The sequence below is a fragment of the Ictidomys tridecemlineatus genome, chromosome 5 (genome assembly GCF_052094955.1).
Source record: "Ictidomys tridecemlineatus isolate mIctTri1 chromosome 5, mIctTri1.hap1, whole genome shotgun sequence".
NCBI classification, from domain to species: Eukaryota; Metazoa; Chordata; class Mammalia; order Rodentia; family Sciuridae; genus Ictidomys; species Ictidomys tridecemlineatus.
Window position 1 is genome coordinate 89,171,770 of NC_135481.1, and position 15,089 is coordinate 89,186,858.

Genomic DNA, 15,089 nt, shown 5'->3' on the forward strand with positions numbered 1-15,089 from the left:
TAGTGTGAAGAGAAAGCCTACAGAATAGGAGAAAATCTTTAAAACCTGCACTCAGATGGAGCATTAATCTCCAGGATATGTAAAGAATACAAAAAGCTTAACAACATAAAAGCAAATAGCCCAATAAACAAAAGGCCAAAGGAACTGAACAGACACTTCAAACAAGAAGAAGAACAAACGGTCAACAAATATATGAAAAAATGTTCATCATCACTAGCAATTAGAGAAATGCAAATCAAAACTACACTGAGATTTTATCTCACTCCAGGAAGAAGGGCAATAATCAAAAATACAACTAACAACAAATGTTAGCAAGGATGTGGGGGGAAAGATACACTCATAAATTCCTAATGGAACTGCAAATTGGTGCAACCACTCTGAAAAGCAGTAGAGAGATTACTCAGAAAACTTGAAATGGAACCACCATTTAACCAAGCTATCTCACTACTCACTTAATAACCAATGGACTTAATATCAGCATACTATACTGATGTGGTCACATCAATGTTCATAGAAGCTCAATTCACAATATCTAAGCTATGAAAACAATCTGGGTGCCCTTCAATAGATGAATGGATAAAGAAAATGTGGTACATATACACAATAGAATATCAGTCATAAAGAAGAAAGAAAATATGCCATTTGCCAATAAATGGATGAAACGGGAGGCCATCATGCTTACTGAATGAGCCAATCCCAACAAACAAAAGGCCAAATGTTCACTCTGATATGTGGATGCCGAAGCACAATAAGCAGAGGGGAGGCAGGAGTGGAGATTCACCCTATTTGTCAGGGGGAAATGGGATTATGGTGGAGAGATGGAAATGGGAAATGGGAAAGACAGTAGAATAAATCAGACATAACTCTCTTGTGTTCATATATGAATACATGACTTGAGTAACTCCATATCATGTACAACCACAAAAATGGGAAGGTATAATCCATATATTGATGATATGTCAAAATAAACATTCTACTATGATGTTTCACTAAAAAGAACAATTTTTTAAAAAGAACAGAGATGTTGAAAATAAATAATATTTTTGAGTTCATGATTCTTCCTTTTTTTCCATGCAGAGGGAATCATCAGAGTCATTTATGTAGCAAATGGTAATGGGATTTCAGAATGGTAGATCTCTGAACAGTGCACAAAGGCTACTAATTTGGCTCTCTGGTATTGGATTCAAATTCACATGGTATCATTGATTTATTAAACAGAATAGCACTGGGAGAAAAGACCTTCTTCCATTTCCACATGGTTTAAACAAAGCAGACTCACAAACTTATCCAAAGGCGATGACTTTGGATTAGTGGTTTAGTTCCTCTGATAAACTTCACAAACACCCAAACTTGTTGGCAGATAACAATTTCCTAAATGACAGCAACTGTGTGTCTCCCATCCCACCAGCTTTTCTTACAGCATCGTTTAATGCCCCCTCTACAGGCAAGGTCTGTCCCTGGCTGTTTACTCTGGGTGGGGTTGAGATTGATGCAAGCAATGAAATATGTTAGAGTTGATACCATCTGACTTAAAATTTGGGTGAAAAAGAACACAACTTCTGCCTCTTTGCAATTAGGAGAGAATGGTCTCTCTGGAGAAGCCAATCATCATGTTGTAAGGAACAAACCCCTGCAGGGAGACCACATGACAGAAACTCCTGGAGAGAAAAGGAGGTTCCCAGGTGACAGCCAGCATAAGCACTGACCTCTGAGGCCGGGAGCCTTCAGACGATTCCCCTCTCTGCATCTCAAGACCAGCCTGCTGACAAACAGAGGAGCAGAGACAAGCTGTCCTCAGCAACCATGACCAAATTGAGCTTCCTGAGCAAAGCATATGTCATTGTTGTTTTGAACACTGAGTACATGGGTCACTGAAGCACACGTCTTCAGCATTGCCCCCACTCCATTCTGCCCATCCCTGTAACCCCAGCCCCACCATCTTGTCTATTCACTAATATTTTCTTGTCTTCTGCCACAGCCAAAGAATCTCATCTCCAATGTCCTGAGTCTTACAAAGAAAATGGTTTCACCAAATGATCATCTTTCCACGATCATTATTCAAAGAGAACCAAGGAAATGAGCCTATTTCTGAGAACACAGTATTCACTATGGCCAATGTTTAGCACCTATAGCACCCCATCTTGTGACCATAGGTTCCTGTTTTCTGCTTCTGTGGTCAGCACTGAATCAAGAGTGGTGGGAGCTAAGCCATGGCTAAAGTCTAACTCAACCATCAGATCTTGATCAGACAGTGAGGCAAGGGTGAGATCATCTCAGAGGAAAAAGCCCCCACACACCAGAAGAGAACACTGGGAGTTTAAAAGACCAGGAGGACGCACCAACCTCTTTGACCAGAGAGGCCTTCCTGGGAAGATGAAGCCACTCCTGCTCCTGTTGGTCTTTCTTCTGTGCCCAAGGACAGAGGCAGGTGAGTGACTATCCCCAACAACTGAAGCCCAACCCCAAGCTCAGCCCTGCTTAGATGCTGCACCCCACCATTCCGGCTCAGGTGCACCTCCAGCAACTTTCTGCTTAGCAAGGTAAACCTCACCCAAAGACTGGCGGGCCTCATGGGGATGGGAACACAAAGGAGGAGCAGGGCAGAAGGCTAGTTTTCATGAGAGTCAGTGGCCACCTTCCCCTTTCCCAGCTATAACCTTTACATCTGGAAAGCAGGCCCTTTCACAAAGACATATGAAAAATAAATAACCAATTCCCCAAGAAAAGGCAGCTGACAGAAAGGGGCTGGCTTCTGTAATCAAGGTAAAGCCCACTATGTTTTTAAATTAATATCTTAATATCTACCTTCAATATGCACCTGCTTCTCCAGATTTGTCATTCTCACACTGCCCAGGAATGAAGCCAAAGATCCATTTGATCTCAAAACTGTGGGCAATCTCATCCCTTAACAGATACATGTGCCTTGATTCAGCCCCATGTTCTCTCAGGTCATTTTCAGTTACAGATGGGTGCAATGGCTTTGTCAGACCCCATCTTCCCTGGTGCCTGCAATCTCACCAGCACAACCCCTCCAATCTCAGCCACAGGATAATCAGGAGCCATTCCCTCACACATCCAAGACCTTTACTGGGCACCTACTTGGTGTCTGCCTCCAGCAGACAAACATCAAACACAACTCAACATTCTGACTTTATGTGCAGAACCCAGTAGGAGCTCAGTGGGAACTAAGGGGGAAACAAGAGGGGAAAGAAGATTCCGGGACACTTCAGAGAAAGGACTGACCAGGATCTGTAGGTATGTTGCTACTGGTTCCAAACTCAAATCCTGTCAGTCAATATTGACATCTGAAGCAGGAATTACAAAGCAAGGACTGCCCTGCTCTTGGTCAGAGGGAGTATCTGAGTCTTCTGGGTCTCTCTTCAAGCCAGGAATTCTGCCTGGCAAACACTCAGGGCCTATGTTTGCTCCTGCTGGCTACTTAGACCTTTCCCCTAGGGACATGTATAAGTATTGAGCCAGCCAAGGCTACATAGCAAGTGAGGAAACCAGGGGCAGGGCTAAAACAAAGGAGCATAGAGGGTCCTCTAGTGAGGTTACCTCCTGTTTGATGAAAATGCGGGAGGACACAAGCCAGGGACCCAATCAGACAGAAATTATTCTGTTTGTTCTCCTAAGTGTGGAACCAATAGAATAATTAAAAGAGAAATATTCACAGACACCAATCAATAATAGTGAGGAGAAGGTGGACAGGGGAGATGATAAGGAAAGGAGAAAATTCCTTGGACCATAAAAGAAGACAAACTCTCCCACCAGATTCTGAATGTTGTGGAACCTTCTCTTTAGACCTCTCTCTCTGTCCCTCTTGCAATAAACCTGCTGCTTGCTTGCTCTCTCTGCATCCTGTTTGTCAATTCTTTGCTGAACAAGGACAATGAACCCAGCACCCCTAAGTGGTAACACCACCACACTCAATCCTTCCCTCCCTGTAGTTTACCCCAATGTCCTCTTCTTCAGCCTTTGGCTCCATGAGCACCAAGGGCAGGACAGAACTTTTCTTTCAGGGAACATCATCGGGGGCCAGGAAGCTGTGCCTCATTCCCATCCTTACATGGCATTTCTTCGGATCAAGACTCAAACTACAACAGAACAATGTGGGGGTTTCCTTGTGCGTGAGGACTTTGTCCTGACAGCAGCCCACTGCTGGGGAAGGTGAGTTCACCCTTCTAGAGAAAACATCACAGGGAATCTTCTCCTTTGGGCCTGAAGACAAGAGCTCCATGGAGGGCAGGGAAGCTATGGAGAGAGAGGAGCAGTCAGTGCAGGTAGCTTCTTATACAAAAGGCGAACGTGGAGCAAGGCTGAATGGGAAGGAGGTGGGATTTGCCCCAGATACCAGAGTGCAAATATGTGAAATTAAGAGTCTCACCTGGAGCCAGTCTCTGTGCACGACTGTACATGTTCTGTACATGACTGAGTACACTGCGATACTCTAGGACCTGAACCAACCCTGGCTGCCAGGAAGCAAAGGGAAAAGATGCTCAGCCCCAAGTCCTCTTCCCATGTAGCTTCTCCCAACTCCAACCTGCCCTGCCCTGGGCCACCCATTTTCCTTCAGGTATACCAACTTGTATCCCCTGTGACTCTACCTCACTGTCTATTCTAGGAACAGAACCATCACTGTCATCTTGGGGGCCCATGACATGGATGAGCAAGAGGCGACCCAGCAGGTCATCCCTATAAGAAGAGTCATCCCCCATCCAAATTTTAAAAACGAGCCATTAAATGACATCATGTTACTTCAGGTGAGGCATGCCATTCCACTGGGTCTTACACAGGTTAATCCTAGAGGGTTAAATCCTCATGGCTTTGTTTCCATTCCTCTTTGTCAAATTGACCACTTCACTTGTCCCAGTGCCATGAAGAAAGCAACTCCATGTCTGTGTCGATTTTCGTGAGTTGTTGGTTGATCAGAATTCCCTTTATCTGCCTTTAGTTGGAAAAGAAGGCCAACCTGAATGCTGAGGTGAGCCTCCTCAAGTTACCCTCAAGAAATTCCCAGGTTACACCAGGGATGGTGTGCACTGTGGCTGGATGGGGACGCCTTGGCCAAAACATATCCACAACAAAACTGCATGAGGTACAGCTGGAAATCCAAAATGACGAGGAATGTCACTCTCATTTCAAAAGTATATATGAATCCACCACCCAGATTTGTGTGGGGAACCCAAAAGAGAAGAAGAATTGTTTTCAGGTAAGTTCACCTGCATTGGCTATTCCCTGCCTTGGGCACAGCAGAGTTTGAGGAGAATCAGGGCAAAGGGAACTACTTATGCCCCTATGTACTCAGCCTTTCACCAATTCAGTCTCTGGTCCTGGAGACTGATTTCCCTTTGGTCACTTCATGAACAGAGACTTACTGGAAAAGGAGAGGCATCAGTCAATGGAGGGAATAGTCAGGGTCAGGCAGGAGCCCCCCAGACTGAATGAGGACTGCCCTGGTCCTGATTTCACACACACAGCCCTCTGATAGTGCCCACACACACCTGGGGAGTGGGCAGTGTGGAATCTGAACCTGGTCAGCTAAGAGCTTCTTTTCTCTGTCCACAGGGAGACTCAGGAAGTCCCCTTGTGTGTGAAAATGTGGCCCAGGGCATTGTGTCCTTTGGGGAAGATGAGGGGACACCTCCAAGTGTCTACACCAGGATCTCAAGCTTTCTGCGCTGGATTAGAAAAACAATGAAATCCTAAAAACTCCAGGGGCAAGACTGAGAGGCCTTCAGAATTGATCTTCATTTTCTCTTGAACATAGGCCTAAAGTGCACTGGGTGGAGGAGTCAAGGGGAGACTGCCAGTTGCTTAATAAACTTTCATCTCTGCAACAGAAGTGATGGATTTCTTTTCTTTTTTTTTAATTTTTTAAACCACCTTTTTGCTTTATTTCTAAAACAATCTATTTCTTTTTTAATTTTTATTATTAGTTGTTCAAAACATTACTCCTTTCTTCACCAGCATAACATTCTGTAGGTTGCTGACTATATGTCCAGCAGGAACTGCTCACATTTATGATTCCTTACATGCTTCCCCTCAGGCACACTCCACCTTCCACCTCTAGAATATAAAACCTTGCTGTGTTGATACTGGCTCCAAATAACTGTTCAATACCAGCTCCCTGCAGCAAGCTGAGTTTAAGCTACCAGGAAGAAAGGACCCTCTCTAGACAAAACTCATTCCTACAGTGCCATCTTACCTCATTCTATACCTACATCCCTACCCTATCCTACTTCAGAACCAATATGAAGACACAAAAGAACCCAGATTTGTAAAGGAAATTACATAATTCCCACCCTAGTGGTAATGGTGGGCTGGTTATAGTGTTGTTCAGGTCAGAGATATCTTTATTTATTTTATGCTTTGATGATCTGACTATTGGAAATAAGGGTGCATTAAAATTATCCAATATTATTGTGTTGGCATCTACATGGGATTTACTGTCATAGAGTGTTTTTTCCATGTAAAGTGTGCATTGACATTTGGGGCTTACATGTTAACTATTGTTATATTTTCTTGTTGGATTGTTATCTTTACTAGAATGTAGTGACCTTTTTGTCTCTTCTGATTAATTTTTGCTTGAAATCAGCTTTGTCAGATTTAAGAATAGCTATACCTGTCTGTTTGTGGATCATATGAATACAGGTTTTTTTTGTTATACTTTTACTTTCAACCTATGATGTCTTGCCTCTAAGCTGAGTCTCTTAAACAGCCTATTGTTTGATCACGTTGTTTATCCATTCTGCTAATCTGTATCTTTGAATGGGGAGTTAAGACCCTTACCTTTCAGCATTAGTATGGATTTGTGTTTCTGATTTCCTGCATTTGCTTTTTTCTTTTTTTTATTGCAATATTTTTTCTGTCTTGATTCTCATTTAATGGATTTTTCTTTAACTGAACTTGCTCTAATTTGGAGCTCTGGGGATTGTTTTGTAGTTCCTCTCTGCACAATTTGTCTTTGAATATTCTTAGTGCTAGTTAGGTGCTCATGAATTGTTTTAGCTCATTCTGTCATGGAAAGTTTTTATTTCCCTCTCAAATTTGAAATGAAGCTTTGCTGGATATACTAACTATGGCTAGCACTTGTTTTCTTTTAGGGCTTTGAATATCTCACTCCTCCTTGATTTTAGAGACTGAATTGAGAAATCAGAAGTGAGCATTATTGGTTTGCTTCTAAATGTGATGTGGTGTTTCTCTATTGTGGGTTTTTATAGTCTTTCCTTATTTTCTATGTTAGGCATTTTGATTATGATGTAAATTAGCAAACTCCTCATTTGTCTAGGTGTTTGGAGTCCTTCAAGCATCCTGTATATAAGATACAAGAAAAGTTTTTTGTATCTTCTGGGAATGTTCTTTATGCTTTCAGTTTGCATCTCCATATTTCTATACCTATGATTTTCAAGTTTGCTCTTTTACAGTTGTCCCATAATTCTTGTACATTCTGGACATCTTCTATAATTTTTCCCTTTATTGCCTTTTGTGTGCTCAATATTATATAGGTTTGTCTTAAGTTCCTAAAGTTCTGTCTTCATGGACTGAGGTTCTATTTTCTATGCAGTCTAATCTGTTAGTGGAGACTTCAAGAATGGTTTTAATTTGATTGATTGTATCCTTCATTTCTAAGCATTCTTCTTTTTTTAGTATTTTTTAGTTGTAGTTGGACATAATACCTTTATTTTATTTAGTTAGTTATTTTTAACATGGTGCTAAGGATCAAACACAGTGCCTCTCATGTACTAGGCAAGCACTCTACTGCTGAGCCACAACCCCAGCCCCTAAGCATTCTTCTTGATTTATTTTTACTATTTGATTTCTTGATTAAGCTGTCTTTCATCTCCTATAATTGCTCCCTTATTACTTTCTTAGATCTTCTTTTGGTTCAAGGACATTTTAATAATCAATTTTTATATAATATTTCTCTAGGCTTTTATACATTTGCTAACAGTGGGTTCTTTTGTTGGGTGATTGTGAATTTTGTGGTGATGCCCAGGGTTGAGACCTCAGTTCCCTCTCAGATTGCTCCTCCTGTGTCTTTGTTGTTGGTTTGGGGCTTTCATCTCTTCACTTCTTTGAGTTGGAGTAATGTCAGGGCTCAGGTAGAGAAGATTGTGTGTGAAGGCAGGTTTACTATTGCTGGTTGAGATTTGAGTATTTCTCAGCTGCTGGGTCTCTGCTCTATGATCTTGAAGTGTCCCAATCTCTTTTCAGCCATCTTAGTGGAAGAGGGATCCAGGATTGGCACTAATATCAGCAGAAAATGTGTAACCTTACGTTAAATATCTGTTGTCCTGTTCAATGTCTTTAATACTATTTTCCACCTAAGTAGGAATGGTGGTTTTTGCATTTAACGACAATAACAACAACAAATATATAAATATCATTATATAGTTCATACATATACATGTATTTAATAAATTCCTGATCTAGTTCATATATACTTAATAAAAACATATTTTAAAATATGTTTATTATATATTTAAATATATATTCCATATAGTTATTTAATGACTATAATTATTATATTATGCAAATATAATAATTATAATTATAATTATTATTTCCTTCTCACCAGTATGAGTTGAGATGGATTATTAGCTGTCAGTTGGAATTTTGTCCTTTTGGACCAGTTCAGTCAATTCCCAGGATACAGCTTCTGCAGCATTCTATGAGGGGAATTCTAGCAGCTGCCACTGGAGTCTAATCAGGCCTCAGGGCGTTTGTTGGGTGAGGCCTGCTTTCAAGAGATTATACCACCTCTCCCTAGGGCTTAACAGCAGCCCATTTCTGATGTGAGTTTGATTCTCAGGAGTCTCCCAAGAAAAACAATCATGGGGTTGAGGGAATGGTCCTCACTCACTGCAGACCAGGGGTACAGCCTTCCCAGGATTAGTTTCTGAGTGTACTCACAACTGCTTGCTCAGATTCCTATCCCACACCAACTGGGCACATGAGCTTCCAGACACAAAGGAGAAGTGAACTGGGCTCCCCTTCACCCTGCCAATTTGAATCCCCTTGGGTATAGTCTGCTCTAAGCTTGTTTCACTCATATTCTACCAGACACAGTATAGGTCACATGATAGGTGACTTGTGGGTATTTTCACAGTTTTTGTTGTTGTTGTTGTTATTTATTTATTTATTTATTTTCTTCCTGATATCCTGGGGCCCCATAGTCATAGCTCCAAGTCATTAATGCCAAGATGGCTCCTGCCTCAGCCCTCTGCTTTCCAGGTGAGACACAGAGCATGCTTTTCAAGCACCAGTGGACAGTGATGAGCTAAGTTGAGGCAGCATTTTAGTACTCAGCCTTTTCCATATCAAAACTGTGTTCCCCTTCCTTATGTCTGTGGCACCTACATGGCTCCTGGGTCAGCTTCGATGTATTCTTTCTTTTTTGTTTATTGTACCCAAATTTCTGAGTCTCTAAACCACGTTGAGTGTTAAATATTGAATTTTAGTGAAATTCCTCTTTCACCCATCTCACTAAGGAGCTGTCCACCCGCTGCTTTATTCCCAGGCCATGGCAGAGTTGGAATGAAGCTTTCCTCAACACCACCATCTTCCATTCCAGTAGAGTATTTTACAGTTTCCTTCAAATAGGTTTTTCACAATTCTAGTCAAGTTTTCCCAAAACGTCTCATATATTTTGTTACTGTTGTAACAGATTTCCTTTTCAATTATATCTACTAACTGGTTGTTTTTTGTACATGTAATGACTATGGATTTTCTTTTAATTTTGAAACAATCTCAGACTTACAGACAAATCACAAGAGCACACAAAGAACTTTGTTCTCCTGAACTATTTCAGAGTGGAATTACTGGCAGGGAGCTCCATAACTCCCCCAAAATAGTAGTGCTTAATTCTCACACACAAGAACATTCATATAGCCACAATACAACCATCAGAATCAAAAAACTAACATCAATACAACCAATACACTTTAATCCTCAGACAGTGAGAAACCTGGTTAAGTCATCTGAATATTTACTTATTTGATGCATGCTCATGGAGATTCATATAACAAGTCTTCCACCACTGACATCTCTCTTTTCCTATTGCACCCCCTCCTCTCTATATCCAGGCTCTGATGCTCCACAGCAGGGAGCTCTTTCATGACAATACCTGCCTCACTCTACTCAGCCTGCTCTGACAAGTACACTGCCTCCCCCCATGTGGCCCCTTTTCCCCACTTGAGCTCCAATACTATTTAACAGACAAGCCTCCTTCATGAACATCTTCTGTGGAGAGACACCCATGAGCTACTTGAGGGATCCTCACTGGGTACCAAGCCATGGAGACTTATATTTTTTTTCCTTGGGAACTATCCCAGTTCTCCCATGCATATCAGATCACCCAAGGCATGAGATCTCTGTGTTTGCTCTACTGGAGATACAGCTCTCATAGCTCCTGTTAGAGTCTGTAAACAAGTCAGGATGGCGCCTGGTATTTTGCCAGGGGGAGTGGTTTGTGAGGTGGCGCCAGGGAGCCATTAAGTGTGGAGATTTCTTATTGGTTGACTGCTGTATCTAGTTTATGTTAATTAAGATAAGCTATGTGGAATGTATAAATACCTCTGTTGTCCTACAATAAATGGCTCCCACTCCTGCTGTATCAATGTACACAAGTTGTTCGTCACCCCCCGTTATTTTGCTGCAGCCGGACTGTGGCAGCTCCAGAGTTGAGTGTAACCGTAACCCACTGGGAACTGGACAGCCCACCTCCTACATTATTTTGCAAAGAAAATTCCATGGAAAACCAATATGGGGTCTCCAAGAGACTCAACACATAGGCAAAGACATCTACAGACTGAAGGTAAAAGCATAGAAAAAAACATACCATTCACATGGATTACATACACAGGCAGGGGTTTCTATCCTCATATCAGGTAAAGTAGACTTCAAGCCAACTTAATCAGAAGGAACAAATAAGGACATTTTATACTGCTTATGGGAATCATGCATCAATATGACATAACATATGTATCCCCCAAATAACGGTGCATCTATGTACATCAAACAAACCCTTCTCAGTTTCAAGAAGTAAATAGACAACAACACAATAATACTGGGTGACTTTAACACACCTCTCTCACCACTGAATAGATCTCCAAACTAATACTAAATAAAGAAGCTATAGAACTAAAAAATACAATTAATGATTAAGACTTAAAAGACATATAGAGAATATTTCATCCATCAAAGACTGAATACACTTTCTTCTCAGCAGTACATAAATTCTTCTCTAAAATAATGTTAGCAAATCTTAGCAAATACAAAAAAATAAAGATAATACCTTGCATCTTTATCATATCATAATGGAATTAAATTAGAAATCAAAGATAAAATAAAAACTCGAAGCTACTCTTAACACCTGGAGAATAAATAATATGCTATTGAATGATAGCACAGATAGCAGAATGCGTAACAGAAAAAATCAGAAATGAAATTTTTAAAAATACTTACAGGTAAATGACTATATAAATTCAACATATCAATATCTCTGGGACACCATAAAGGCAGTGCTAAAGTTCGTTGCATTGAGCTCATTCATTAAAAGAATAGAAATCAACAAAAATATAACCTAATATTACATCTCAAAGCCCTAGAAAAAGAGGAACAAATCAACACCAAAAGCAGTAGATGATAGCAAATAATTATAATCAGAGTTGAAATCAATAAAATTGAAAGAAAAGAAACAATCCAAACAATCAGCAAAACAAAAAGTTGGGTATTTGAAAAAAATTAGAAAATTTGAGCCATCCCCTCACAAAGCCAAGACCTTTACTGGGCACCTACTTGGTGTCTGTCTCCAGCAGACAAACATAAAACACGACTCAGCATCCTGACTTTATGTGCAGAACCCAGTGGGAGCTCAGTGGGATCTAAGGAGGAAAGAAGACTGAGACACTTCAGAGGAAGGACTGACAAGGATCTGTAGGGACTTTGCTACTTGTTCCAAACTCAAATCCTGTCAGTCAACATTGATGTCTAAAGCAAGGACTGCCCTGCTCTTGGTCAGAGGGAGTATCTGAGTCTTGTGAGTCACTCTTCAAGCATGAATGCTGCCTGACAAACACTCAGGGCCCCATGTTTGCTGCTGCTGGCTCCTTAGACCCTGCCCCTAGGGACATGTATAAGGGCTTGAGTAACCAGGGCTATATGGCAAGTGAGGAGACCAGGGGCAGGGCCAGAACAAAGGAGCATGGAGAGGGTCTTCTGACGAGGTCAACTTCCTGCTTGAAAAAGTGCTTTTGCACAAATGGAGGGGATCTATCAGACAGACACTTCTGTGCTTATGCTCCAAAGTGGGGGATTCAATAGAAAAACTAAAACAGATATGTGTACTGATAGGACACCAATCAATAATAGTGAGGAGAAGGTAAACAGGGAAGAGGGTAAGGAAAGAAAGGAAATTTCAGAGACTATAAAAGAACAAGGGAAACTCTCCCACCAGATTCCCAGCTCTGGGAATGTCTGGGGACATTCTCTTCAGAGAAATATGCCTGATGTTCTTGCAATAAACCTGCTGCTTGCTTGCTCTCTCTGCATCCTGTTGGTCAATTCTTTGCTTATCAAGGCCAATGAACCCCGCACCCCTAGATGGTAATACCACCACACTCAATCCTTCCCTCCCTAAAGTCTCCTCTCTTCAGCCTTTGGCTCCATGAGCACCAAGGGCAGGACAGAACTTTTCTTTCAGGCAAAATCATTGGGGGCCGGGAAGCTGTGCCTCATTCTCATCCCTACATGGCATTTCTTCGTATCCAGACTCTAAACACAACAGAACGATGTGGGGGTTTCCTTGTATGTGAGGACTTTGTTGTAACGGCAGCCCACTGCTGGGGAAGGTAAGTTGACCTTTCTAGAGAAAACTCCACAGGGTTTTTTCCCCTCCTTTGGGGCTGAAGACAAGAGCTCTGTGGAGGGCAGGTAAGCTCTGGGGAGAGAGGAGCAGGTCAGTGCAGGTGGCTTGTTATACAAAGGGAGAATGTGGATCAAGGCTGGATGGGAAGGAGGCTGTTTTTCCCCAAGAGCCCAGAGTGCACATGTGAGAATTTCAGAGTCTCACCTGGAGACACCTGAGCTCTGTGCATGACTGAGCACACTCCATCTGCTCCAGGAACTTCACCAGCCCTGGCTGCCAGAGATACTCAGCCCAGAGTCCTGTTCCCCTACACGTCCTCCCAACTCTACCCTGCCTGGCCCTGAGTAACCATTTTCCTTCAGGGATCCTGAGCTGTATCCCCTGTGACTCTACCTCCCTCTCTGCTCTTGGTACAGTTCCATCAATGTCACCCTGGGGGCCCACAATATCAAAGAGAAAGAGAGGACCCAGCAGATCATCCCTGTAAAAAAAGCCTTCCCCCATCCAGATTACAACAGCAACTATTTCAATGACATCATGTTACTGCAGGTGAGGAATGCCATTCCAATGGGTCTTGCACACTTCGATCCTGGAGGATTAAATCCTCATGTCCTTCTGTCCAACCCTCCTTCCTAAAATGAAGCCTTCACTTGTCCCAGTGCCATGAAGATGGCAACCCCATGACTGTGTGGATTTTCTTGAGCGGTGTGTTGATCAGAATTCCCTTTATCTGCCTTTAGTTGGAAAAGAAGGCCAAGCTGACTGCTGAAGTGAGCCTCCTCAAGTTACCCTCAGAAAATTCCCAGGTTATACCAGGGATGGTGTGCACTCTGGCGGGTTGGGGACGCAGTGGCCAAAACATATCCACAACGAAACTGCATGAGGTACAGCTTGAAATCCAAAAGGACAAGGAATGTCTCTCTCGTTTCAAAGAACCATACAACTCCACCATCCATATTTGTGTGGGGAACCCAAAAGAGAAGGAAGGCTTCTTTTAAGGTAAGTGCACCTGCATCGGCTATTCCCTGCCTTGGACACAGCAGAGTTTGAGGAAAACCAGGGCAAAGGGAACTAATCATACCCCTGTGTACTAAGCCTTTCACCAATTCAGTCTCTGGTCCTGGGGTCAGTGGAGACTGACTGCCCTTTGGTCACTTCATGGACAGAGACTTACTGGAGAAGGAGCATCAGTCAACTGGAAGGAATAGTCAGGGTCAGGCTGGAGCCCCCTACCTGGGGAGGGGACAGTATGGGACCTGGAGCAGGCCTGCTAAGGCTGTCCTTTCTCTGCACACAGGGAGACTCAGGAAGTCCCTTTGTGTGTAAAAATGTGGCCCAGGGCATTGTGTCCTTTGGGCAAAAGGAGGGGACACCTCCAAGTGTCTACACCAGGATCTCAAGTTTTCGATGCTGGATTAAAAAAACAATGAAATTCTTCAAACTCCAGGCACAAGACTGAGGGGCCTCCAGGATTGATTTTCATCTTCTCTTAAACAAAGCCCCAAAGTGCACTGGGTAGAGGAGTCAAGGGGAGACTGCCAGGTGCTTAATAAACTTTCATCTCTACAACTGAAATGATGGATTCCTCCTTTCTTCACCAGCATAACATTCTGTAGGTTGCTGACTATATGTCCAGCAGGAACTGCTCACATTTATGATTCCTTACATGCTTCCCCTCAGGCACACTCCACCTTCCACCTCTAGAATATAAAACCTTGCTGTGTTGATACTGGCTCCAAATTAGTGTTCAATGCCAGCTCCCTGCAGCAGGCTGAGTTTAAGCTACCCAGGAAAAAAGGACCCTCTCTAGACAAAACTCATTCCTACAGTGCCATCTTACCTCATTCTGTACCTACATCCCTACCCTACCCACCTTCAGGGCCAATATGAAAACACAAAAGAACCCAGATTTGGAAAAGAAATTACATAATTCCCACCCTAATGGTAATAGGTAGGAGCCTCTTGGAAAGGTGTGTTTCATGCAGGGCTCCCTCTCCAAGTCAGCACAACTGGCAGCTTGGAAGCATAAACAGTTTCAGGAAGAATTTTCAGTGTCCCCAGATGCACCTTAAGTGTCTGTCACTGCCCTGTCATGGGGCCAGAGCCCAGTGCAGTGTCTGGTCTCCTGAGAACCCATCCTCCCCTCAAATGACCTTCCATCTTAGTCTGAGCCAGCTTTTCTCCACCTCCCATGTCCAGGTTCCCTGGAATTCTGTGA

General features: G+C 42.5%; 1 protein-coding gene and 1 pseudogene across 1 annotated transcript; both read left to right on the plus strand.

The window, feature by feature from the left end:
- Nucleotides 1-2,334: 2,334 nt before the first annotated feature.
- On the plus strand, nt 2,335-5,839 carry LOC101974544 (duodenase-1). The gene is made up of 5 exons (XM_078049052.1): nt 2,335-2,428; nt 4,023-4,170; nt 4,631-4,763; nt 4,955-5,212; nt 5,569-5,839. Exons 1-5 carry the CDS (start codon nt 2,374-2,376, stop codon nt 5,707-5,709), a joined length of 735 nt encoding a protein of 244 aa, XP_077905178.1. The 5' UTR covers nt 2,335-2,373; the 3' UTR covers nt 5,710-5,839.
- A 6,857-nt stretch (nt 5,840-12,696) lies between these two features.
- LOC101959666 (granzyme B-like) lies at nt 12,697-14,330 on the plus strand (annotated as a pseudogene).
- The last annotated feature ends 759 nt before the right edge of the window (nt 14,331-15,089 follow it).

Bases quoted from the DNA above. Each gene is read 5' to 3' on its own strand.
- LOC101974544 (XM_078049052.1), top strand. From the start codon at position 2,374: ATGAAGCCACTCCTGCTCCTGTTGGTCTTTCTTCTGTGCCCAAGGACA. The intron at 4,764-4,954 runs GTGAGGCATGCC...ATCTGCCTTTAG, and splicing joins ATGACATCATGTTACTTCAG to TTGGAAAAGAAGGCCAACCT. The intron at 5,213-5,568 runs GTAAGTTCACCT...CTCTGTCCACAG, and splicing joins AGAAGAAGAATTGTTTTCAG to GGAGACTCAGGAAGTCCCCT.